The following is a 27,704-nucleotide window of genomic DNA, read 5'->3' as shown; positions in this document are numbered from 1 at the left end:
GCTCCACCTCAAGCAGGTTTAAATAAGAATTTAATTAGTTTTGTAGAGTATTCCTAATGGAGGAATTCACTAGAGAGGCAGAAAAAATATGCCTTTAAATGCTTGCTTTGGGTTTCGAACATGCTTTTGTCTTAAGACAAAACTGATAAAGAGCTTGTAATTGTAGGCATTGATAGATTTTATTTACAAGAAATATTGGCCTGTTCATTTATTAGATTGCTGGATCATTATTTCTGGAGGATGTATTTGATCACAGCATTGTGAAATACAGAAGCACTTTGGTTAGGATTTAATATGATTTCAATTCAAAGGGGCAATATTTCCCCATGACTATTTCTCACTCTAAAATACTGCTGCTGAACTTCATAAAATCGACACATTTACTGCAACGTATATTATTTCTTTATGTCCGAATATGTAAGCCCAGAGAAATTCTGAAAATTTGTTCTCAAATTGTTTTGAAATTGGAAATCACAGTAGGATTTTACTGTAATCTATTTATGTGTTTTTAGAAGGAACTTTGTAATGAATGATTGACCTTGAAAATTCTCAGAATTCATGAGGAAAGGAGAGTAGGATCCTGAGCCCCAGCTGCAGTAAATTACAACCTAACTTAATATTGGTTGTATTCTAGACCGGAGTCAAAAATAAATAAGAGCTTTAGTGTTCATAACTCAGAGTTTTTAATACTTTCACATGTGAATGTAAAATAACTACTACTGAGAATATTGACTATTACAGATTTATAGATTTACCTGGGCTGGAGAATGCTTTTCCAAGTCGTCTGCTCCATTCTAATGGGTGATGGCTGCCCAAATTCACAGAGGTTCACCATCAGTCAAACATTTTGGAAGTGTTGAGGAGAGAGAGCAAGCAAGCATGATTTTACTCAGCCTATGCTTCTGGGAGTGGGTTTGGAGGAGATATGTTTAACTGTTTTAAATAAGTTACATTGTGGCTTTTAAAATTTGGGGGATTAATTTCTCAAGGCTGGCTAATCAGATTTCACTCTCTGGCTCATTAAAGTGATCTGATCACTTTAGTTTAATTGATGCTAGTAAGTTATTGTATGTTTGACGTTTCAGTTTCACTTGGAACCATTGCAAATGCTGCTCATCCTCATTTGAATTTTTTAGCTCTCTGATTATCCTGCAGTTGCGGTTGGCACAGTATAAATGAGAGTGTTTTTACAGTTATATTGTATTTAGTTTTGTTTTATAAACTATTTGAATCTACTATTCAGTACAAATAACTTTTATTTTTCTTATTTCTTAGACTGCAACTGGCAACGTGGAAGCAAAAGTAGTGTGCTTTTATAGACGAAGAGATATTTCCAACACGCTTATAATGCTTGCAGACAAGCATGCTAGTAAGTTGTCTTTTTTTTTTTTTTTTTGAAAATTAAAAAACGTTTTAAGGTTTTTGTTTTCCATGATAGGAGGAAAAATACTTTTTGTTGCCTGTAGCTTTTTGCTTTCACATTTGTCTTCCTCTTAGTTTAGATGGGAGTAATTTTTTTGGGTGGTACTTGGTTTTAGTATATATTTTCTTAGTTGCATCACGTGTATATTAGTCAATACATTGAAATAGAACTCTTTGCAAGTAGGCTTCTGCAGATGATCAGGGCAGTGTTTTATCATCTGTAGTTTTCAGTGGTGGTTTTGAAAGGATTTGAATATGAGGACATTTATACTTTGTTGATATTTTGGAGGATATTTTTTTCCCCTCTAAAGCAGCTGGGTAATATTTACAATTTCAAAACTTTTGATTATTTATTATATGTATATAGTTTTAGACACGTATGGAAAAAGGTTTGCCAGAAAAAGAAGTACAAAGTGATTGAGATATGGTGAACTCCTGTAGATAGCAACTCTGAGCCCTTATTTTGGATTTAATCTTTATTGTATGTTTTCCCCCCAATCAACAACTTGGACATTCACGTGCTCTACCTCTTTGATTTTTAAAATAACAAACAGAATCATAAAAAAAAAGTGATTTAAATTTTAAGAAAGAAGAAATATATGAAATATAAGTTCTTTATTTTGAAAGCCATTTTCAGCCTACAAAATATATGAGACTAGAACCATATGTATGTGTGTTTTACAGTTTGACACTGATCTGTAATGCTCTGGTCTTGGGGGTCCTCAAGCTTTTTAAGTGTTTTGGTAAGGGAGGCTATCGTGTACACAGATTTGTTCTGTATCTGCCTGATAATCATTTCACCACTGTGTCACTGGTTTAATCAGGCAGATTGGTTGTCACATAAGTCAAATTCCTACTGTATTTTCTGCTATAGTTCATGGTGTTTTTTTTTTTTTTTTTTTTTTTTAAGATTTTATTTATTTATTTTAGAGAGGGAGAGAGAGAGCGTGGGATGCAGGGCAGGGGCAGAGGGAGAGGGAGAGAGAATCCCAAGCCAACTCCATGCTGAGGTTGGAGCTTGATCCCAGGACCCTGAAACCATGATGTGAGCTGAAAGCAGGAGTTGGATGGTTAATCCACTGAGCCACTGAGGCACCCTTGTAGTTAATAGTGTTTTATTTTTTTTTTTATTTTTAAATTTTTTTTAATAGTGTTTTAAAATTTTGTGTGTGAGTGTGTGTGTGTGTGTGTGTGTATGTATACATATATATAAATAAAGGACGATACAAGTTCTATAATATTTATAAATTATGTATTGATAGATTTAGGACATTTATGTTGTCCCTCCTGTATGAGACCAAAATACTGCTTTTTAAAATATCACTCTAATCAGTTATTTTAACTGTAGCTAAAAATCTATGAATTCAGTGTGTTATTAGAGTGGCTCTGCAAAATTATTTGGATTTCATTTACCATTTCAAAATAAGCTTAAGAAAGATAAAGGGGTGCCTGGGTGGCTCAGTTGGTTTAAGTGTCTGCCTATGGCTCAGGTCATGATCCCAGGGTCCTGGGATCGAGCCCCATGTCAGGCTCCCTGTCCAGCAGGGATTCTACTTCTCCTCCTTCCTCTGCCACTCCCCCTGCTTGTGCTGTCTTGCAATCTCTCTGTCAAATAAATAAAATCTTTAATAAAGAAAAGAAAAGAAAGATAAAATATCTCAATTCATATACTTTTGGATTTAATTTAGCTTCTAATACAGCTTCCAAAGTTGCTGCAAAAGTAGTATGGTATAAAGGTTGTTAGGGGATCTGCTGACTATTCACGGAGGGCTATATTTTGGTGCTATTTTAGGCTTGTGGATGTAGAAAATCAGAATTGATTAGGCTCTTAGTATTGACTCTTAGAAACCAAATTTAAGAGATTTAAAAGTTAGTCAATTTATATAATGGCAATCATATAGTTTAGAGAAAGACCTGGGTTCAGATTCCACTTTTCTAGCTGCTGCTTGTCTTGGGAAAATTTCTTAATTTCTTGCTCATTTCCATTTTCCTTATGTGTAAAATGGGATTGAAAAAAATCACTTTACTTTGTATTATATATATTTTACCACAATTAGAAAAAATTAAGGGAAAAAATTATGCCACCATTGATGGGAGAATTAAATGACCTAAGTTCATAGATAGGTGCTTAATAAATGTCAGTTTTTTTTTCTATCTCTTCAGCAATTTGTATATCACCTCTTGGGTAGATAACTTCTGTCAACATTTGCCAGTTTCTGCCATTATTTATTGAGTTTATTCTCAAAGGTAACTATATTTTTAGATATGGTGGGGTCAGAAGTATCTTACTGTATTTGTTTGGTATTGACCAAAATTTCAGGTAGGAAAAATAAAATTGCTTGGATAGTTCTTGCTATATAAAGAGGTTTCGAGGGAGGATTAATAGAGAGAGAGTCATACATTTGACTCTCAAAAAAACATTTGTCATGTTTTTTTCTTTATTTTAAAACTGGACTCCTGGATGTGGTTGCCACTTAATTTTCCTGAGCTTTAGTTTCTCCATTTAAAAACCTTTCCATTATGGACTCCTTTAAAACTTTTTATTACAGAAAATTTCAAACATTCTAAAGTACAGAGACTAGTATAATTCACCTGATATTTCCATTACTTTGCTGTAACAGTTATGAATAAATGCCAATTAATCCCTCTCTAGTCTTCTTCTCCCCTTATTTTGAAGCTCATTAGAGACATCTGACCATTTCATCTGTACATATTTCAGTATATATTTCTAAAAGATAGGGCTTCATTTGAACTTACAGAAAGTGCCAAGAATATACAGGGAACTCCCATATACTCTTTACCCAGATTCAGCAAATTAACATTTTGCCCTATTGACTTTATCATTCTTTTTATATGTATAAACTGAATCATTTGAGAGTTAAGTTGGAGACATCTGTGTTTTTCTAAAAGCAAGAAAATTGTTTTATATAATCACAGTATAGTAAATAAGTCAGAAACCTAATATTCACACAAAACCATTATTCATAGTCCTTAATCAGATTTCATGCACCAGTGGCATTCTTTATAGCTATGTATATTTTTTCTTAGTTTTGAATAAAATCCAGACTCATTGTATTTTATTGTCTTGTCTCCTTGATATGGAACCAGTTCCTTAGTCTTTCTTTTTGTTTTCTGACCTTAACATTTTTGAAGAAAACAGGCCAGTTATTTTGTAGAATATGGCTCAATTTTTATTTGTCTGATGTTTCCTCATGATTATATTCAGATTATGGTTTTTTGTTTGTTTGTTTTTCCAGGTTATGTTTTCTTTGTATGGATGCCACGGAAGTTATATTGTGTCCCTCTCAGTGCATTGTATTAGGAAGCACATAATTGGATTTGTCCTAATATTGGTTATATTAGGTTGATGACTTGGTCAAGGTGGTGTCCCTTTGTATTTAGTAAGTTGTTTTGGGGAGGTACTTAGTATCTACGTGAATGCCTTCTTCTCAATCTATAGCCTACTCAGTTTAGCATTCTTTGATCGTTTAGGATTCTGTAAACAGTATCATCAAATATCTATTTAGTTTTCATGTTTTTTTCTTTTATACATTTTTTCTTTTTTATAGTTTGTTTAAATCAAGATCCAAATAATAGATTAATTTTTTTTTTTAATTTTTATTTATTTATGATAGTCACAGAGAGAGAGAGAGGCAGAGACATAGGCAGAGGGAGAAGCAGACTCCATGCACCGGGAGCCCGACGTGGGATTCGATCCCGGGTCTCCAGGATCGCGCCCTGGGCCAAAGGCAGGCGCCAAACCGCTGCGCCACCCAGGGATCCCCAAAATAATAGATTGTGATTGGTTAGTAGTACTCTTAAGTCTCTCTTTTTTTCCTTGTCCATATATTTTTTTTTAACTGATGTATAATCCACATAGCAAAAAATCTATTCTTTTGAAGTGCACAATTGAGTGGTTTTTAGTACGCCTACAAAGCTGTGTAAGTATTAACACTATTTAGTTTCAAAATGTTATCACCACCTCAAAAGGAAACCAATTACTTCTCATTCCACCTTCCTCTCAGCCTCTGGAAGCCACTAATACACTTTCTGTCTCTACATATTGGCCTGTCCTATTACGGTATCATATAATGTGTACAGATGGGGGTTTTTGTTTTTGTTTTCTTTTTAAATATTTTATTTATTTATTCATGAGAGACACAGAGAGAGAGAGGCAGAGACATGGGCAGAGGGAGAAGCAAGCTCCCTGCAAGGAACTTGATGCAAGATTTGATCCTGGACCCCGGGATCACACCCTGAGTCAAAGGCAGATGTTCAACTGCTGAGCCACCCAGGCATCCCTAAGCCATCCAGGCATCCCAGTTTTTTTTTTTTTTTTTTTTTTTAAGTAATCTCTATGCCCTACCTGGGGCTTGAATTTAGAACCCTGAGTTTAGGAGTCACATGCTCTACCAACTGAGCCAGTCAGGTGCCCCTTATAATAATAATTTGTGTGTCTGACTTTTTAAGATTTATCATAATGTTTTCAAGTTTTTTTCATATTATTGCCTGAATTTCTTCATTACATTTTATAGCTGAATGATATTCCATTGGGTGGATATACATTTTGTTTATTCTTCAATTGATGGGCAATTTGGGTTGTTTCTATTTATTTCAAATAATGCTGTTACGAACATTCATGTACAAATTTTTGTGCAGATATTCATTCATATTCTCTTTGTCTTATCCCTTAATATTTTGTTGAAGATAACTGGTTGTTCATTCTATAATTTCCTTTGGTCTGGAGTTGTTTATTGCATATCTATTGTGTTCTTTACCATGGTTTTTCTGTAGATGGATAGTTAGTTTCAGATTCTAGAGGATCTAAATCCACATGGTTAAAAAAAAAAACAGTAAATTAAAAAAAATCCACATGGTTTTTTGGGAGGGAGGGGTGGGGTAGAGAGTACAAGATTACTTTAGAAGGTAGTATTGTATACTTCTCCTATGAGATCCATAATGTATTGTTGCCTGTCTCTCTTAACATTTTAATATGAACTGATTTTAGATTTACAGAAAAATTATTAAAAAGAGTACCAAGAAATCTCATATGCTCTTCATCCAGATTCCCAAAATGTTCACAGTTTATTCTGTTTGCTCTATTATATCTATGTACTTATTAGTGTCTTGAGCCATTTGAAACTAGGTTCAAGACATTTCCCCTAATTCCTAAAGATACTTCAGGGTATATCTTTTAAAAAACAAGGAGTTTCTTATCTAACCAAGCATGATGGTACACTAATCTATAGATTCAATCAGATTTTGCAATGTTGCCTACTAATGCCTTTTTTTTTTTTAAACAGTTTTTTTTTTTTAATTTTTATTTTTATTTATGATAGTCACAGAGAGAGAGAGAGAGAGAGAGAGGCAGAGACACAGGCAGAGGGAGAAGCAGGCTCCATGCACCGGGAGCCCGATGTGGGATTTGATCCCGGGTCTCCAGGATCGCGCCCTGAGCCAAAGGCAGGCGCCAAACCGCTGCGCCACCCAGGGATCCCACTAATGCCTTTTATAGTAAAGAATAAAAACAGAATTTAAAAAAAAAAGATTTTATTTTTTAGTGATCTCTACATCCAATGTGGGGCTCAAGCTTAGAACCCTGAGATTAAGAGTCACATGCTCTACTGACTGAGCCAGCCAGGTGCTCTTAAAAACAGAATTTTTAAGCTGTCTTTTTGTAATGTTATCATTGTTGATTGATGATTGCCTTGATTTTTAGCTCATTAAAGTTGTGAAAATTATGCTTTTAGTTCTATTATCCCCTCATTTACTGGGTAGACTATTTTTATGACCAGAATATTCCCTATGTCAGCTATCAAGTTAATCTTTAAGTTCAGGAAGGTTAAAGTCTTGATGTGATTTTTCCTTTTATTAGTTCTTACCGGCTTTCAAAGATAATGAGATGGTTCCTGGCATACTCCAAAGATCAGTTTCATCATGAACTCAAGGATTTGGACATATTTCATATTTTTATCAGTTATCCTTTCTTTATCCATTTTTTAAAGATTTTATTTATTTATTTGAGAGAAGGAGAGTGCAGGAGAGAGAGCACAAGCAAGGTGAGGGGCAGAGGGAGAAGGAGAAGCAGACTCGTCACTGAGCAGGGAGCCAGCCCCTTATGCAGGGCTCGATTCCAGGACCCCAGGATCATGACCTGAGGTGAGGGTGGACACTTACTGGACTGAGACACCCAGGCATTCCTCAATTATTGTCCTTACCGAAATTCAAAAGTTGTTCCACTTTTAGCCAGAGGGCTTGTTTGATTTGGCTCTTGAGTCATTTTGAAATGATCTTAGTAATGCAAAGAGCCTGACAGGGGGCTCGATGGATCCCAGGATCATGGGATCATGACCTGAGCCAAAGGCAGATGCTTAACTGAGCCAACCAGGTGCCCCTATGCTTTGTATGTATGTAAGTATGTATTTATTTATTTAAAAGATTTTATTTATTTATTTATTTGACAGAGCACAAGCTGGGGGAACAGTAGACATAGGGAGAGGGAGAAGCACGCTCCCTGCTGTGCAAGGGGCCTGACGAGGGGCACCATCCCAGGACCCTGGGATCTTGACCTGAGCCAAAGGCAGACAACCAACTGAGCCACCCAGAGGGCCCCATACTTTGTTTTTAAAAGCAATCTTGATTCTCTTAATCTATTAGAAATGGAATTTTGGCTTAAAGAAAAGATGCCAGTTTCAGATGGGCATGATTCTCAGGACTGATGAAATTTTAAAAAATGATTTCGTCACTACTCTGTATGGCCCTTTACATGTTTTAGATATTTTTTGACATTGTATACTTTTATTTTATTTTATTATTATTATTTTTAAAGATTTTATTTTATTTATTCATAGAGATGCAGAGAGAGAGAGAGGCAGAGACACAGGCAGAGGGAGAAGCAGGCTCCACGCAGAGAGCCTGACGTGGGACTCAATCCAGGATCTCCAGGATCACGCCCTTGGCTGCAGGCGGCGCTAAACCGCTGCGCCACCAGGGCTGCCCGACATTGTATACTTTTATATTGTGATTCCTAAAATGTAAAGCTTTGGTTTTTATTCATTTATTTATTTAAATAGTTTGGGTTTTTAAGGGGAGCCTGGGTGGCTCAGTTAGATAAGCACCCAACTCTTGATTTCGGCTCAGGTTTGATCTCAGGGTTGTGCAGTTGAGCCCCAGATGAAGCTCCACATTCAGCGTGGAGCCTGCTTAAGATTCTTTCTTTTCTCCCTCTGCCCCTCCCCCCCCACGCTATTGTGATCTCTCTCTCTCTCTCTCTCTCTCAAAAAAAGAAAAAAAATTTTTTTCAAGCTATCTCTATAACCAGTGTGGGGCTCAAACTCACAAGCCCAAGATCAAGAGTCGCATGCTTTATTGAACTGATCCAGCCAGGTTCCCCCCACCCCCACCCCTTTTTCTTTTTTAAGATTTTATTTTTAAGTAAAAAATATAAAGCTTTAGAAAATTAAATTTTGTTTCACCTTCCTCTGTATTTAACCTGTTAGGCAAAAGGTAAAGTGTTTTCTATACTTACAGGTTTCTTCTTTCCTTAGAATTTTTTTTTTTTTAATTTTTTTTTAAATTTATTTATGATAGTCACACAGAGAGAGAGAGAGAGGCAGAGACACAGGCAGAGGGAGAAGTAGGCTCCATGCACCGGGAGCCCGACGTGGGATTTGATGCCGGGTCTCCAGGATCGCGCCCTGGGCCAAAGGCAGGCGCTAAACCTCTGCGCCACCCAGGGATCCCTCCTTAGAATTTTCTTCCCAATTTTTAAGTTATTGTGTCACTTATTGTGGGCTAAAGTTGGGACATAGGCAGAATGAGATGAGTGAGAATAATTATTTTCTGACAATGTTCATTCTTTTGCCACTGTTTCCACTACAACATGCACACACTTGGAGCTTTGTGGAAGGAAAAAAGGAAAGAAGACGGGAAGATTTATTTATTCCTACTCAGAATTATAAAACCAGAATTAACTCCTGTAGAGAATTGGGGAGAGACTGATCCTGCCTACCTTAAGTCCTGTTCATATTATTGTTTACTAAGTTATTAATGATTCTGGCATTTTTGTGTTATTTTGAGTAGAATCAGAAAGTAGTACTGACATTCTTCTTCCTTTTTTGTGTGTGACATTTTTCTTTTAAGTTAATTAATTAACAATTTTTTTGTAAACTCTACACCCAGTGTGGGACTTGAACTTACAACTCTGAGACCAAGTCACATGCTCTTCCAACTGAGCCAGCTAGGAACACTTGATCTTAAAATTTTAAGTAGTAAGACATTTTAGTATGTGGCAATATTATTAATCAATTAGGTTATGATTTGGTATAGGTAAAAAGTGAAGTGACTTCTATATCCAGGCCTTTTTTTTTTTTTTTTTAAAGATTCCATTTATTTATTCATGAGAGACACACAGAGACAGGCAGAGAGACAGGCAGAGGGAGAAGCAGGCTCATGTAGGGAGCCCGACGTGGGACTCGATCCTGGGTTCCCAGGATCACACCCTGGGCCGAAGGAGGCGCTAAACCGCTGGGCCACTGGGGCTGCCCTATATCCAGGTCTTATATCGTATCCTGGTCTGAGTCATTATGTTCTTTTTTTTTTTTTTTTTTTTTTTTTAATTTTTATTTATTTATGATAGTCGCACAGAGAGAGAGAGAGAGAGGCAGAGACACAGGCAGAGGGAGAAGCAGGCTCCATGCACTGGGAGCCCGACGCGGGATTTGATCCCGGGTCTCCAGGATCGCGCCCTGGGCCAAAGGCAGGTGCCAAAGCGCTGCGCCACCCAGGGATCCCTGAGTCATTATGTTCTTATAAAATGTTTTGGTGTCAAAGGGCATATTGGGAATTTTATTTTTTTTTAAGATTTAGGTAGTACATGATTTATAATTATTAAAAAGATATAGAATGTTTATTGTATTTTATAGGATTTTTGGACTTAACTGGGATTTTATAAAATAATTGGTATCTCTTTTATTTAAGGATTTTTTTTTTTTTAAGATTTTATTTACTTATTCATGAGAGACACAGAGGCAGAGACAGGAGAAAAGCAGGCTCCGCGCAAGGAGCCTGAGGTGGGACTCGATCCTGGAACTCTGGGATCACACCTTGAGCCAAAGGCAGATGCTCAACTGCTGAGCCACCCAGGCATCTCATATTTTAAAGATTTTTATTTAGGGGCACGTAGGTGGCTCAGTTGGTTAAACAGCTGCCTTCAGCTCAAGTCATGATATCGGGGTCCTGGGATTGAACCCAGCATCTGGCTCTCTGCTCAGTGGGGAGTCTGCTTCTCCCTCTACCCCTCCCTACCCCACTCATTTTCTCTGACTCTGTCTCTCTCTCCCCCACTCATTTGAGCAGGGAGCTCAACTCAGGCCTTGATCCCAGGACCCTGAGATTATGACCTGAGTTGAAAGCAGAGGCTTAACCAACTGAGCCACCCAGATGCCCCTTTTACTTACTTACTTATTTACTTACTTATTTATTTATTTATTTATTTTATTTATGATAGTCACAGAAAGGGAGAGAGAGAGGGAGAGGCAGAGACACAGGCAGAGGGAGAAGCAGGCTCCATGCACCGGGAGCCCGACGTGGGATTCGATCCCAGGTCTCCAGGATCGCGCCCTGGGCCAAAGGCAGGCGCTAAACCACTGCGCCACCCAGGGATCCCTCATTTATTTTTTAAAAAGATTTATTCATTTATTTTGGAGAGACAGTGAGTTGGGGAGGGGCAGAGGGAGAGGATCTGGAGCAGATTCCCCACTGGAGGCAAGCCCTATTTAGGGCTCAGTCCCAGGGCTCCAAGATTATGTATGACTTGAGCCAAAATCAGGAGTTGGACACTCAACTGACTGAGCTATTGAGGTGCCCCTTGGTACCTCTTTTTAAAAGATTTGTAACCAGTAATCACAGTTGTTACTTTAAAGTACTAAAATCAGGGTACCTGGGTGGCTCAGTTAAACACCTGCCTTTGGCTCATGTTGTGATACCGGGGTCTTGGGATCAAGTTCCATATGGAGCTCCCCACTCCGAGGGAATTCTGTTTCTCCCTCTGTCTCTGCTTCCTTCTTTCTCGGTCTCTCATGAATGGATAAATAAAATCTTAAAAAAAAAGTACTGAAATTGATTGTTTTGAATACATCTGCTCTGTCCTTTCCTGGCCTTAGCACACAGTTTGTATATTCTCAGTGCTCACTGTTCTTTAATGTTGGGAATCTGGTCTTGATCATCTTTCAAGTCTTCGTGTGTCTTGTTCATTATATTTGCTTATACAGATGTTTGTAGCTTTAAATTTTTAGCAGGGGAACAAGTTTGAAGAACAGCCAGGCTACTAGTTGTTTTTTAGCATCTTGGTTGGCTGAAAACAAACTGCAGTGGTTTTAAAATATGGTGCCCAAGTGCTTTGACATTCCTTCCATTGTTAGATGGAGTCGAGTTTGTTGTGATCAGTACAGTATAGTGGAAGTAATGCTGTGTGACTCCCAAGGCTAGGTTATAAAAGGCTATGCAGCTTCTGCTTGGTTCTCTTGGAATGTTTGCTCTCAAGATATTCTTGCTGGGGAATTCAGCCACCATACTGTAAGATGGCCAAGTCACATAGAGAGGCCATGTTTAGGTGCCATGGTTGACAGCGCTAGCTGAGAGCCCAGGTGCCACACATGTGACTGAAGGAACCACCAACTGATCCTCTCAGCCATTTGAGTTCCTCTTAAAGCCCTGGTCATTGTGAAGCAAAGGCAAGATTGCTGTGCTGTGCTGAATTCCTTACCCACTGAACTTGTGAACAAATATAATAGTTCTTGTTTGTGTCATTAAGTTTTGGGGTGATTCATAACTCTGCAGTAGTTAACTGGAACAGGATCATAATGGATTTTCTGATTTTGTGTAATTTCAAGACAATTTAAGATCATTGTCAAAGCTTATCACTGCCTACTAAAAGTATTTAATGAACTATTAGTTTTCTTTAAGTAAACCTCATTTTCTTTTGACAGATTAAATGATCTTGCACTGATGCCTTATGCTGAATATTTTCCTCATACTTAATTTTTGGCCACAGTGAGCACAAGTTAGGAAAAATGCCCTCTTTTTTATTCTGAAATGAAATTCATCGACAATATAACTTATGTAAAAGACAAAACTAAAACTCATTATGTTCTAACTGAAGTATAAAATAAAAAAATGTATAATGGGATAATATATAATATAATACGTAATATAATATCATTTGTACTATATTTCAATATTTGTAAATTCTGGGGCATGACTATAGTGGAAGACATAATGAAGTTGTGAAACGTCTACGTGTACTCATGAAATTGCTAGCAATACAGTAGTCACAGATTAGACTGAAATGTTATATTAGGGAACTCTAATATTTGTTGAGACTTTTCAGAATGGTGCTCTTGGTAAATTCTGAACAAAACAAAGTAGAATTTTCTCTTTTTATATGATAGCTGCCTTCCTAGAAAATGCAGTTTTATTAAAACCACATCCAAAATATTTCTGTTCTCTTATATAAAATGGGATTAACTTTAGTTTCCAGTAACAGAATCATGTTTTTCACTTGTATAAATGGTCAGAGGGACATTGAAAATCATGTGAATCAGTTCTCTGGTACTGGACTGTGTTCTGCTATATACTGTATATAGGTTGTCTAGCATCCTTTTTTTTTTTTTATTAGTTTCACATGTACAACTTAGTGATTCAACAGAGCTTTACATTATGTAATGCTCATCATGATAAGTATAGTTACCATCTATGACCATACAGTGTTAGTATAATATTATTGACTATGCTCTACTTTTTAGGTCTGTGACTTATTTATTTTATAACTGTAAGTTTGTAGTTCTTAATCCCCTTCACCTATTTAGCCCATTGTCCCATACTGACAGCCACTAGCTCTTTGTATTTATGAGTCTGTTTTTTGTTTGTTTGTTCATTTTGTTTTGCTTTTGAGATTGCATGTGTGAGTAAAATTGTACGGTGTTTGTCATTTCACTTAGTATAATGCCCCCTACTCAACCCATGTTGTCACAAAGCAAGATTTCATTCTTTTGTTTTTTTTATTTCATTCTTTGTTATGGCTGTGTAATATTCCTGTGTGTGTGTGTGTGTGTGTGTGTGTGTGTGTATACATGCACGCATGCTGCATCTTTATCCATTCATCTATCAATAGACACTTGGGCTGTTTCCATAATTTGGCTATCATAAATAATCCTGCAGTAAGCATAGGGTTGCACATCCTGTGTGTGTGTGTGTGTGTGTGTGTGTATACATGCACGCATGCTGCATCTTTATCCATTCATCTATCAATAGACACTTGGGCTGTTTCCATAATTTGGCTATCATAAATAATCCTGCATAAGCATAGGGTTGCATATCTCTCTTTGAGTTAGTATTTTTCTTTATAGGGGTAGTAAGTACCCAGTAGTGGAATTACTAGATCATATATATATATATTTAAGATTTATATATTAATGAGAGACACAGAGAGAGAGAGTGAGGCAGAGACACAGGCAGAGGGAGAAGCAGGCTCCCTGTGGGGAGTCCGATGCAAGACTTGATCCTGGGACTCTGGGATCATGCCCTGAGCCAAAGACAGACACTCAACCACTGAGCCACCCAGGCGTCCCAGATCATATATATTTCTATTTTTATTTTTATTTTTTAAATTTTTATTATTATTTTTTATATTTCTATTTTTAATTTGTTGAGGAGCCTCCATACTGTTTTCCACAGTGGCTGCACCAAATTACATTCCCATCAGTGGTGTATGAGGGTTCCCTTTTCTCCACATCTTTGCCAACACTTGTTATTTTTTGTCTTTTTGATACTAGCTATTCTGACAGGTGTGAGGTGGTATCTCATTGTAGTTTTGCTTTGTATCTCCTGATGATGAGTGATGTTGAGCATATTTTCATTTGTCTGTTAGCCATCTGTATGTCTTCTTTTGAAAAATGTCTTTTGAGTCCTCTGCCCATTTATTTTGTTGTTGTTGAATTTGATGTCTAGCATTCTTTTATATATGAAATCTTTGTACCATTCCCTCCCACTGTGGTGTCTTCACACCTCCCTTCCCCCAGACCCACATTTCCAAAGGACTCCTTAGGTTGTAGCCTAGTACCCACTGAAAACCACTGCACTAAACTCATTATCATAGGAAAATAAAAACTATGTCTTTCTTGTACTGAATATATGTGCTAACATCCACCATAAGGCTGGGAACGTGGAAGTTACTTGGTATGTACAAATTAAAAAAAAATTTCTTGGGGAGCCTTGTTGGCTTAGTGGGTAGAGCATGAGACTCTTGATCTTGGAATTGTTTTTTGTTTTGTTTTATTGTGAAAATTGTACTATATATTTTAAATGGCCTTTTTAAAGATTTTATTTATTCAAAAAAATATTTTATTTATTCATGAGAGACACACAGAGAGAGGCAGAAACACAGGCAGAGGGAGGAGAAACAGGTTCCATGCAGGGAGCCTGATGTGGGACTCGATCCCAGGTTTCTGGGATTACACCCTGAGCCAAAGGCAGACACTCAACTGCTGAGTCAATAAAAAAGTTAAAGTTATTTATATTGCACTAAGATTGATACTGTCTTGACCTAGAATTTAAGGGAGAATTTTTGAATACCTAGTAAAATTAAAACTCACTATTTCCATTACTGGGTACTAATCATAGACAAGTACACAAGGAAATGGACTTTGTAATAGCAAAAAATAGACACCTAAGTGTCGAGCAATAGGGTACTGAACTAAGCAAACTTTGTTTACTGCACATATTCTGGAATGCCTTTCAGCCATTTAAATGAAAATAGATTTACATGTATGTATCAACATAAACAGATGACACAATATGGTTGAATTAAATAATGAGATAAATATTTAAGTTATGGGGATCCCTGGGTGGCGCAGCGGTTTGGCGCCTGCCTTTGGCCCAGGGCGCGATCCTGGAGACCCGGGATCGAATCCCACGTTGGGCTCCCGGTGCATGGAGCCTGCTTCTCCCTCTGCCTGTGTCTCTGCCTCCCTCTCTCTCTCTCTCTCTATGTGACTATCATAAATAAATAAAATTAAAAAAAATATTAAAAAATATGTAAGTTATGGCCCCCGTTTGTATTTTTTTAAATATTTTATTTATTTATTTATTAAAGAGAAAGAGAGAGAGAGAGCATGAATGAGGTTCAGAGGGAGAAGCAGATTCCCTGCTGAATGGGAAGCCTGACATCGGGCTCCATCCTAGAACCCCAAGATCATTGCCCAAGCCAAAGTCAAGACACTTAACCAGCTGAGCCACTCAGGTGCCCCTAGCCCCAGTTTTGGAACATTTATGAAAAGTAAAAAATTTATAGACATTTATGTGTGAATTCTTATGTATATATAAATTTATGCAGATAGATAATGATCCTACAAAATACAGGTATAAATGAACAATCAGAATAGGAAAGTGTTTTGGGATGTTAAAAATGCATGTTGAAATGAAAGAATGACTAGGATGGCTGAATGATAAAGACATTGATGGATTTAAATAATGAAAATAAATGACAGGAAGGAATTATTAAAAATAACATTTCCCTAGAATTAAAGGACAGGAATCTTTAGATTGGATGAAAAAAGACAGAATCTTTATTTCAAAACACCAAAGAAAAACTGAGGATCCTGTTAAGTTTTTAGAAAGTTACCAATAAAAGAATGAGGGTCATATTTCTTAGATAGTAGAAGAGCAAATTATTATTATTATTATTATTATTATTTTAATTATTATTATTTTTAAAGATTTTATTTATTTATTCATGAGAGATAGAGGCAGAGAGAGAAGCAGGCTCCCTGTGCCGAGCCCATTGTCGGACTCGATCCCAGGACCCTGGCATCACGACCTGAGCCAAAGGCAGATACTCAACTGCTGTGCCACCCAGGTGTCCTAAAGAGCAAGTTATTATTTTTTTTTTAAGATTTTATTTATTCATGAAAGACAGAGAGAGAGAGGTAGAGACACAGGCAGAGGGAGAAGCAGGCTCCATGCAAGGAGCCTGATGTGGGACTCGATCCCGGGACTCCAGAATCATGCCCTGGGCCAAAGGCAGGCGCTAAACCACTGAGCCACCCAGGGATTCCCAAGAGCAAGTTATTTTAAGTTGAGAATTCAGTAACAGTATGAGCAATCAAATAAAGGTATTTTTCAATATATAAAATATGATATAAATAATTTAGGAATAAAAGTTCGTATTATCAGGGCACCTGAGTGGCTCAGTCATTTGAATCATTGATTTTGGCTCAGGTCATGATCTCATGGATCATGGGAGTAAGCCCTGCATAGATCTGCTTGAGATTCTCTCCTTCTGTCCCCTCCCCCCCACTTGCTCACACTCTCTTTAAGTAAATAAATCTTTAAAGCAAAGGTTCGTATTATCAGAGCATTAGAAATAGGGCAGGGAAGTGTATGTGTTTCAAAAGTCTGATATTTGGGGGAAGGGGAAGATTATAGGTATTGTTCAATTATGTTTGATAGTTCACCATATTAACTGTATCTTAGTTTAAGGATAATCAATAGAAGGATAGAGATAAATTATTTGATTTTATTTCACTTGTGTTACTAGATTAATAGATAAATTAAAATGGTCCCAAATAGACCCCAACTCAAGAGAAAAGGGAACAAGAACAATAAGGTAAATATAAGGTGGCTTAGAATGAGGCCAAACATATCAAATGGCAAAAATGTGAGTGGGATAAGTTCTCTTGTTAAAAGATAGACTGTTATTCATAACATTCATCTATAAATGAGGCACAAAGAAAACCTTTAACAAGTACCAAAAGCAGGAATGCACAAGTAACATTCTGTCTACTAGGCAGCAAAGTAAATAATTAACTATAAAAGGTAACAAGCCAGGTTAGTATCCAATTTAGAAATTTAAAAAACATGATTATAAGAGCTTTTGTGCTAAAAGCAATAAAGTCTTTAGTTGTGAGACACCTAGGTAGCTCATTTGGTTTTGTCTTGACTCTTGTTCAGCTCAGGTCATGATTTCAGGGTCCTGGGACCCAGTCACTTGTCCTGGTCTTCACTCAGCAGGGAATCTGCTTGAGATTCTTTCTCCATCTGCCTCTCCTCCTCCCCCTGCTTGCATACACACTTACTCTCTTTCTAAAATAAAAAAGATAAATAAATCTTAAAATCTTCAATTGCAAATGATTCCAAAATATTGACAATAAAAGTACTATGTCTTAAAAACATGGAGCATGAGGCCACAGTGACACTTAAAAGAAAATTTAAAGACTTCAAAGCAAACCTTAAAAAAAATGACTTCAAGTAATTATTAAGGACGGGCATTCAAGATAGAAGAGAAAAAAATCCAAAAGAAGAAAGGGATTACGTATAAAAGCAACAATTACTGAAATAGGGGAAAATATAGAGATTATGAAATGAGTAGCTGGTTCTTTAAAATATTATTCAGTGTTGTAAATGTTTTTCCCATATCCATAAGGTTAATGAAATCCCAGTCAAAATCCTAATATAATTTCATCTGGACCTTGGCAAAGTGATTCTGTTATATACCAAGAGGAAGAGAAAGAGTGAGGAGAAAGAAAGGGTTCATTTGTTTTCTTTCTTGTTTTCTAGTAAATCCTTGTTTAAATTGAGTATATTTTTTAAAGTAAACTACACCTAATATGGGGCTCGAACTCACAACTCTGAGATCAAGCATTGCATGCACTCCTGACTGAGCCAGCCATGCGCCCCTCTAATAAACACTCTTAAGATTACCTATTTTTCATTGAGGGCCTGTGATCATCTCCTGTCTTCCATAGGTTTTGCTGTGTAGGTGTCACTTCACTTCTGAATAGTCTTGTTTTTTTCAAATAACAGGAATGTAGAAGAGCACGATGAACTTCCATTTATAACCATCCCCTTGCTTCAACAATTAATCAGCAGTCTCATTTCCTTTACTCCTTGCTTCTTCTTTCCCCACTTCAGACCCCAACTGAAATTTCAGCACAAACTTTCCTCTTTACACTTCCTTTTTTTAAACCTAATATTTATTTACATGAATAGACTTTGTTTGACCTGTCCATTACTAATCTGCTGGTTACTTATGTTCAGTATATAAATCCATTTTGCCTTACATTTTAACAGTTTTTGGTTTTAAGTTTGTTTGATTGATTTTTAAACCCAGTATTGGAGTTGAACTCATGACCCATGATCAAGAGTGTCATGCTGCACCAGCCAGGCACCCCTCCAAAATGAATTCTTTTTAAAAATAATAGGAAAGTTCTTTCTCTGATGGCTTTTTGCTTTGAATTCTGGGTTTTTGTTTTTGTTTTTATGCTATTGCTATTCCCATTTTTGTTGTTGTTAATATTTGTCTAGTTAATATATTTATTTCCTTTTATCTTTAGTCTTTTTCTAGAGTGTCCTATCTCTTTAAATCACATAGCTGGAATTTAAAAAATTTTTTTATTTATTTATTCATGAGACACAGAGAGAGAGAGAGAGAGAGGCAGAGACACAGGCAGAGGGAGAAGCAGGCTCCATGCCGGAGCCCGATGTGGGACTCGATCCCAGGTCTCCAGGATCATGCCCTGGGCTGAAGGTGGTGCTAAACCGCTGAGCCACCTGGGCTGCCCTGGAATTTTTTTTGTTTCCATTGTTTGGCCTTTTTAAACCCATTCTGAGGGTCTTTAACTTCAATAAGGATATTTAATTCTTTTATATTTAACTGTATTTTATTTTAAATCCTGTGTATTTTCTCCTTCCTTCCTTTCTGTTGGTTTTATTAAATGTTCTATTTTTCAGGAAGGCATTCATCCTATTTGTAGTCTTATAGTAGTCACATTCACATTTTTAAATTTAGTTAATTGTTAAAAATTTTTGTCTTTTGAAAGGTAATTATTTGAATGTGGGTCAACATTTATTTATTTATTTATTTTAATTTTTATTTATTTATGATAGTCACACAGAGAGAGAGAGAGAGAGAGAGAGGCAGGGACATAGGCAGAGGGAGAAGCAGGCTCCATGCACCGGGAGCCCGACGTGGGATTCGATCCCGGGTCTCCAGGATCGCGCCCTGGGCCAAAGGCAGGCGCCAAACCGCTGCGCCACCCAGGGATCCCTGTGGGTCAACATTTAAAAGGTATAAAAGTATACTCACTGTATAAACTCCCTACATCAGTCTCCAGAGACCCACTTCTCCCCCACAAATCACCATTGTTATTAGTTTCTGGAATCTTTTCTAGAGAAAAATCAACGTATGTATACAGAAACCATACAAATGTGTATACAGGCATTTCCTCAACTCTCTCTCTTTTTTTAAATAAAAATGATGACATAATATAATGGTTTTTATATTTTTTGCTCTCAAAATTCCCTTAATAACTTAAAAAACTGGGCAGCCCAGGTGGCTCAGCAGTTTAGCGCCGCCTTCAGCCCAGGGCCTGATCCTGGAGATCCAGGATCGAGTCCCACTTCGGGCTCCCTGCATGGAGTCTGCTTCTCCCTCTGCCTCTGCCTCTCTTCTCTCTCTCTCTCTCTCTCTGTGTCTCTCATGAATAAATAAATAAAATCTTAAAGAAACTTAAAAAACATTTACTGTCTTATACATTTATTATTATTTTTTAAAGACTTTATTTATTTATTCATTAGAGACACAGAGACAGAGAGAGGCAGAGACACAGGCAGAGGGAGAAGCAGGCTCCATGCAGGGAGCCTGATGTGGGACTCGATCCCAGGTCTCCAGGATCACGCCCTGGGTTGAAGGTGGTGCTCTACCTCTGAGCCACCTGGGCTGCCCTGTCTTAATACATTTAAAGTTGACATTTAAATTGGTTTACTGCTGGTAGGAATATAAGTCCGTGCATCACTGTGGAAAATGTTATGGAGTTTCCTCAAAAATTAAAAATAGAAATCTCTATTATCCAATAATTCTACTACTGCCTATTTATCCAAAGAAAACACAAACACTAATTGAAAGAGATATATATGCACCCCTGTGTTTATTGCAGCATAATTTACAATAACCAAGACAGGGAAGCAGCCCAGTGTCCATTGATAAATGAATGAATAAGGAAGATGTGGTAAACACACACACATTGGAATGTTATGCAGCCATGTAAAAGGGTGAGATCATGCCATTTGTGACAACATGGATGGAGCCATTTATTTATTTATTATGCTAAGTGAAATGTCAGAGAAAGACAAATACCATATGGTTTCACTCGTGAAATCCAAAGAACAAATGAATAAACAATAAGTAGAATCAGGCTTATAAATACAGAGAAACAAACTGGTTATCAGAAAGGGGTTGGGGGGGAGATGGGTAAAATGAGTGAAGGGGAGTGGTAGATACAGGCTTCTAGTTATGTAATGAATATGTCCTAGGAATAAAAGCATAAGGAATGGAGATGTAATAGGTTGTATGGTAATGGATGATAACTACACTTATGGTGAGCACAGCATAATGTATAAACTTGTCAAATCACTATATTGTCAACCTGAACTAATGTACCATTGTATGTCAACTATACTCAAAAAATTAAAAAAAAAAAATTGACTTCTAAAGTTTTTCATCAAAAACTCAAATAGTTGTGGGGGTACCTGGCTGGCTCTGTTAGTGGAGCATGTGACTTGATCTCTGGGTCTTGAGTTTAAGCTTCACATTATGCATAGAGCTTACTTAACAAAAATTAAAATAGTTGCAAAGATATAATATTTGCATGTTGTAAATAGTGACATTTAAAAATAAATTATATCACACTTTAAAGTGTTCTGGTGGGAAAGAAATACTGTAACAATTTGCCTACCATCACAGGTTAAGAAAAGGAAGAACAAATTCTACTCTACAGTTTGAAATTTTATGGGATCTTTTTTCTCCTTGAGCTCCTTTGCATTTTGCTTTCTCCACAGAGTTTCAGCCTAATGTATTTTACTCTAGGGAGGGGTTTTTTTGTTTTTTTATTTTTATTTTATTTTATTTTATTTTTTTTAAAGATTTTATTTATATATTAGACACACACAGAGAGAGAGAGAGAGAGGCAGAGACACAGGCAGAGGGAGAAGCAGGCTCCACTCCAGGAGCCGGACGTGGGACTCGATCCCAGGTCTCCAGGGTCATACCCTGGGCTGCAGGTGGCGCCAAACCGCTGAGCCACAGGGGCTGCCCTTGTTTTGTTTTTAGAGTGAGCACGTGAGCGGGGTTGGGAGTAGGGAGAGAAGGAGAGGGAGAAAGAGAATCTTAAGCTGGCTCCATGCCCAGCATGGAGTTCAACCTGAGGCTCAGTCTCACAACTCTGAGATCATGACCTGAGGTGGAATCAAGTCGGACGCTTAACTGACTGAGTCACCTAGGTGCCCCATGCTTACAAGTTTTATTCGTCATATCACTCTCTGAAACCAAAATGTATAAGTAAATTAAAATAAAAAACATTCTGTATTTCCTGAGTCCATAAGGCCCAGAGTCTTAAGAATTTTTCAATTAATTATAGAATAGAACATGCTTTATTAGAAAAAAACAGTAATTATTGGAGCACCTGGGTGACTCAGTTGATTAAGTGTCTGAGTCTTTTTTTTTTTTTTTAAGATTTTATTTATTTATTCATGAGAGACAGAGAGAGAGAGAGAGAGGCAGAGACATAGGCAGAGGGAGAAGCAGGCTCCATGCAGGGAGGGAGCCTGATATGGGACGTGATCCCAGGTCTCCAGGATCACACCTTAGGCTGAAAGCAGGCGCTAAAACACTGAGCCACCCAGGGATTCCCCAGTGTCTGACTCTTGACTTCAGCTCAGGTCATGATCTCAGGGTGTGAGATCCAGCCCTGCATCTGGCTCTGTGCTCAGCAGGGAGTCTTGTTTGGGATTCTCTCTCTTCCTCTGCCACCGCTTCCCACTGCATACTCTCCTTCTCAAATGAATCTTTAAAAATATGATAATCGCTAAACATAAAGATACATTTTTACTGGAAATCATCTCTTAATGAGATAGATGGGATTTCCTCTTACTCTCGATTAGTTAATGAATCCTTGTATTAATGTAACTCATTGCTTGAATGAGATAGGGTTTGGCATTTTCTCTTCCTGATTTTTGGGTTTATTTTTATTTTTTTAATAAATATTTTTATTTATTTATTCATGAGAAACACACACAGAGAGGCAGAGACAGAGAGAAGCAGGCTCCATGCAAGGAGCCCGATGTGGGACTCGATCCCGGGACTCCAGGATCACACCCTGGGCCAAAGGCAGGCGCCAAACCACTGAGCCACCCAGGGATTCCTGATTTTTGGATTTATGGTTGAAGCTTTTGACAAAATGTTTTCATTTATGTAAGCAGATAAGAATGGTGGAGTTTTGCTCATTCATTTATCATTTTGTGCTCCTATTATGTTCTGAACACCCTTCCGAGCTCCGGTGATAAGCAGTGAACAAAGCCACAGAAATTTCTGTCCTCAGAGTTTATAAATGTGTCTTTCTTTGTTCTTCTGAGTTGTATACGAAAAATCATATAACAGTTTTTACCAAAAGCGATTTTTAATGATTTAGCAGCTGACAATTTAATTAGGCCCTCCTTCAGTTTTGCTGAAAGCAGAGAATTTGAAACCACCAGTCTTGGAAGAGGTTTGTTAACCAGTCATTAGAGTCCTTCATGGTCTCATTTTCTGAGAAGCACAGTAAAAAGACTTTACCAACACACATGCACACACACATACACATACATATAATCTCCTATGTATATACTCAAACATTTATAATCTCTAACTGGTTTATATAAATATATAAAGAGATTTATTGCAAGTAATTGGTTTATATGATTGTGGAGGCTAGTCAGGCAAGCCTGAAATCTTAATAGGCTGGTTATTGGAATCTTTTCCTCAGAGGAATGTAGTTTTGCTCATGAGGGCTTTCAGCTGATTAGATGAGGCCCACCCAGATTATTGAGGATAATATATCTCTCTTACCCAGAGTCTTCTGATGTTAATCACATCTACAAAATACTTTCATAGCAATACCTAGATTAGATTTTGAATAAGAGGAAATGTAGCCTTGCTAACGTGAGACTGAACCTTATTTAAACTAATATACTCAGAAATGTTTTGGGAAGTTGAAATAATCATTTAAATACACCTTTGCATTTTATTTATTTATTTATTTTTAAAAATTTATTTTTATTTTTATTATTTATGATAGGCACACAGTGAGAGAGAGGCAGAGACACAGGCAGAGGGAGAAGCAGGCTCCACGCACCGGGAGCCCGATGTGGGATTCGATCCTGGGTCTCCAGGATCGCACCCTGGGCCAAAGGCAGGCGCTAAACCGCTGCGCCACCCAGGGATCCCCACCTTTGCATTTTACATTTGTATCTGGGAAGATGTTTGAGTTTTATACTGTGTACTTAAAATATATGTAAATAGATGTTATGTAAATTGGTATATAAAGTATAATATGAACTGTATTTAAATATATTTTCATCAGATTGTTGAAACAACAGATTTCATTTATTTAGTCATGGAAAATGATCACCAGTAAACAATGGTGAAGCTAGCCCATATTGACAAACCAGGTGCCTAAATCACAGTGACTTTGTTGGAAAGTCTCTTTTTTTCTCTTTTAATAAGTGAGTACTATTTATCCCCAAGACAACTGTCTCTTAATCCTGTTTTTATTTAATGTATTAATTTATTTATTTGAGAGAGAGAGAGAGAGAATGAGCAAGCAAACAAGTGGGGAGAAGGGCAGAGAGGGAGGAAGAGAAAATCCTCAGCAGACTAGACTCCTGGCTGAGTGAGAAGCCAGATGCAGGACTTGATCTCACCTGAGACCATGACCTGAGCTGAAACCAAGAGTGGGATGCTTAGCCAACTGAGCCACCAAGGCACCCCCTCCTTCTGAGTTCTAAGATAGACTCTGGGATAATGTTTAGAGCCTTGCTGTGATGGATTGAGACCTTCACTATTTTTAGACTCTTTGCTTGCTTGCTAGCTTGCTTGCTTCCTTTTTTTTTTTTTTTTTTTAGTGTGTTGATTTTGTTTTCTTAGGACTGTTTTCTCAGGAGCGATTTTTTAAAAAATGTCTTTAAATTTTAAAATTTTTATTAGAGAGAAAGAGAGAGAGGGAAGGGCAGAGGGAGAGAGAGACGGAGAGAAAGAGAGAGAATCTTAAGGCTCCTGGCATGGAGCCTGACACAGGGCTTATTCTCACATTGCTCAGATCACAATCTGAGCTGAAATCAAGAATCAGATGCTTAACTAAGCCACCCAGGTGCCCCTAAAAAACCCTAAAAAAGGTTTTTTTTTTTTGAAGTATAGTGAACATACAATGTTAGAAGGAGTGATAGTATTTCTTGATCATTAAGGGTTGGAAAAAGTGAAGTCTTTAAGTGAAAATTGTTCATTATCTGTCAATTTGATATCTGATGCCATAGTCTCAAATCTTTCTGAATTCATAACATCCTAATACTGACTAAACACCCCAATTCTACTACCATACTTCTCTATAACTGAAGTATAGAAGACAAAACCTTATTGTGTGTGTCTCTGGTATTTTGGTTAAAGAGGCTTCTGAGAGATTGTATTGTGTCTGTTTTGTCACCAGTGGTCTCTTTGTTTCATGCCCTGGAGGTTTTTACTCCCTTGGGTTGTGCTTCACTGTAAGATATAGGGGAGTGGAGAGGTGGGGGCAGGAACAGATAGATGTGAGAAAAGAAGGGTTAGCCAGATGCCTCTACCCTGTGTTAGTTCTCAGGTGTGTCAGGAACTAGTGTCTAAGGAAGTTGATCTAAACATTGATCTCCTCTGGGGCACCTGGCTGGCTCAGTTGATAGAGTATGTGACTCTTGATCTTGGGGTTGTGAGTTCAACCCCCGTGTTGGGTGTAGAGCTTACTAGACAGATAGATCCATCAGTCCATCTCCTTAAACCTGTGTTTCTGTATCCTTTTCAGATTTCTTCATGTACTCACAGAAGGGTTCAAGTTCACCTTTTGAAGTTTTCTGATATACTAGATCACTTTTCCTGGTCCTTGCTTTTTTCTTTTTATCTTGGAGATCCTTCAATATTAGTGCTTTTTTTTCCTGACTGCATTGTATTCCACAGTTTGATGTATTATTATTTAACCACTTTGTACTGGTGGATTTTTCATCCTTTACTGTCATTTAGTTCTGCAGAGTGGATATCATTTAGCACATATAGGAGTAGAGCATCTATATTTGGGATAGATTCCTATAATTGCAATTGGGAGTCTCAAGGTTGTAAATTGTAATTTTGATGGATATTGTCAAATTGCTTGCCTCAGGGTACCAGTTTACACTTACCAGCAGTGAATGAGTGCCTAATCCTTCCCCCCCTTAGCAATATGCTTACTGTCAGGCTTTTGATTTTTACTAACCTAATAGGTGAAAAATACCTTGGTATAGTTTTATATCACATTTCTTCAGAAAATGTGGCTTTTTAAATAGAAGCCACTTTATATTTCCTTTTCTGTTTAAACCTTTTCCTTGTTTTCTGTTGAGTTTAACTTTTGCTAAAATAATTTGTAGGGGAAAGTCCTTAACTCAAAGAGGGGGGAAAAGCAGATACCCTTCCATTTAAACAGACATGTTTAATCTTATATTTTCCCACTAGTTATTCTCCCATTAGAATATGGAAATACATTTAGCTTAACATTTTCTTCCTTGTTCTCTACCTTCCAATTTTACTAAGCAGTAGTGATGATTTAATAATATTAATGGCACATCACACCAGGCGCTGTTCTCCGTATAGTTTACATGGAAGTCCATCTTACATTACGTAGCTGCTGCTTAAGATTCATATGTGTTATACTCATTTGATTTGTTCCCTTGCTGTTTCTTGTATCCAAGTTATCTTTATTTTTGAATTACATTTGTGTTTTGCTTTGCTGAAATATGTCGCTATCAAAGTTTTTTTCAGAAAGTGTCTGTGGGTGGTGAACTTTCTAAATCTTTGCCTGCCTTAAAATGTCTCTATTTTACCATCACACTTGAGTGTTAGTTTGGATTTTTATAGACTTGTAGGTTCAAAATAGTTCTCTCTCAGGAGTTTGAAGCAATTGTCTCATTGTCTTCTGGAATCCAGTGTTGTTGATAAGAAGTCTGATGTCATTCTGATTCTTTTCTTCTTTTTTTTTTAAGATTTTATTTATTTATTTATTTGTTTATTTTAAAAAAGATTTTATTTATTTATTCATGAGAATACACAGAGAGGAGAGAGAGAGGCAGAGACACAGGCAGAGGGAAAAGCAGGCTCCATGTAGGGAGCCTGACGTGGGACATGATCCTGGGGGACTCCAGGATCAGGCCCTGGGCTGAAGGCGGCGCTAAAACACTGAGCCACCCGGGCTGCCCAGATTTTATTTATTTATTCATGAGAGACACGCACAGAGAGAGGTAGAGATACCGGCAGAGGGAAAAGCAGGCTCCATGCAGGGAGCCTGACGTGGGACTCGATCCTAGGACTCCAGGATCATGCCCTGGGCTGAAGGCAGGCGCTAAACTGCTGAGCCACCCAGGGATCCCCTGATTCTTTTCTTTTGTAGGTAACATGGTTTGTCCTCTGGAAGCTTTTCTCTTTTAGAATTGGTGTTCTGAAATTTTACTAGCACATGTCTATGTGTTGGACTTATTTCAGTAACCATTTTTTTTAAAAAAGATTTTATTTGTTTATTTGAGAGAGAGAGAGAGCGTGAACGTGGTGAGGGAGGGGCAGAGAGAGAAGCTGGTTCTCTGCTGAGATGGAAGCTTTTTACTCGGAGCTCCATCCCAGGACTCTGGGATCATGATCTGAGCCAAAGGCAGCTGCTTAACCGACTGAGCCACCCAGATGCCCCTTTAGTAGCCAGTCTGTGTTTTATGTTGGGGTGAGAGAGGACCTTTATTTTGTTTTCAGGTCAGGGCTCTTTTCTTTTCTTTTTCTTTTTTTTTTTTTTTTTTTAAGATTTTACTTATTTATTCATGAGAGACACACAGAGAGAGAGGGAGAGGGATAGAGGGAGAGGGAGAGAGAGAGGCAGAGACACAGGCAGAGGGAAAAGCTGGCTCCATGTAGGGAGCCCGACGTGGGACTCGATGCTGGGTCTCCAGGATCACGCCCTGGGCTGAAGGTGGTGCTAAACCACTGAGCCACCTGGGCTGCCCATCAGGGCTATTTTCTTCTAAGACTACGGTTTCTGTGTTGTCTATTTTTTCCATTCTCTTTATGGAATTCCTAGTAACAAAAGTTTGTGATTTCTGTTGACTTGATACCATTTTTTTCATATCTTAGTTCTTTTGTGTGGCTTACTGGGAGACTT

The 27,704-nt window shown here is 37.6% G+C and overlaps 1 protein-coding gene across 12 annotated transcripts in view; it reads left to right on the top strand.

The window, feature by feature from the left end:
• Nucleotides 1-27,704, top strand: part of MTA3 (metastasis associated 1 family member 3) — a 313,378-nt gene that overhangs the window by 52,812 nt on the left and 232,862 nt on the right. For all 12 annotated transcript variants that reach the window (XR_013349328.1, XR_013349329.1, XM_077843428.1 and 9 more), the window contains exon 3: nucleotides 1,276-1,369. Coding sequence is in view for 10 of the 12 variants with exons in the window: in XM_077843428.1 (XP_077699554.1) it covers nucleotides 1,276-1,369 (94 nt within the window). In the remaining 2 variants the exon portion in view is untranslated. The remainder of the gene's footprint in view (nucleotides 1-1,275; nucleotides 1,370-27,704) is intronic.

Source organism: Canis aureus, chromosome 12 (genome assembly GCF_053574225.1).
Source record: "Canis aureus isolate CA01 chromosome 12, VMU_Caureus_v.1.0, whole genome shotgun sequence".
In the NCBI taxonomy this organism is placed as follows: Eukaryota; Metazoa; Chordata; class Mammalia; order Carnivora; family Canidae; genus Canis; species Canis aureus.
This window is presented reverse-complemented; position numbering and strand designations above follow the sequence as displayed.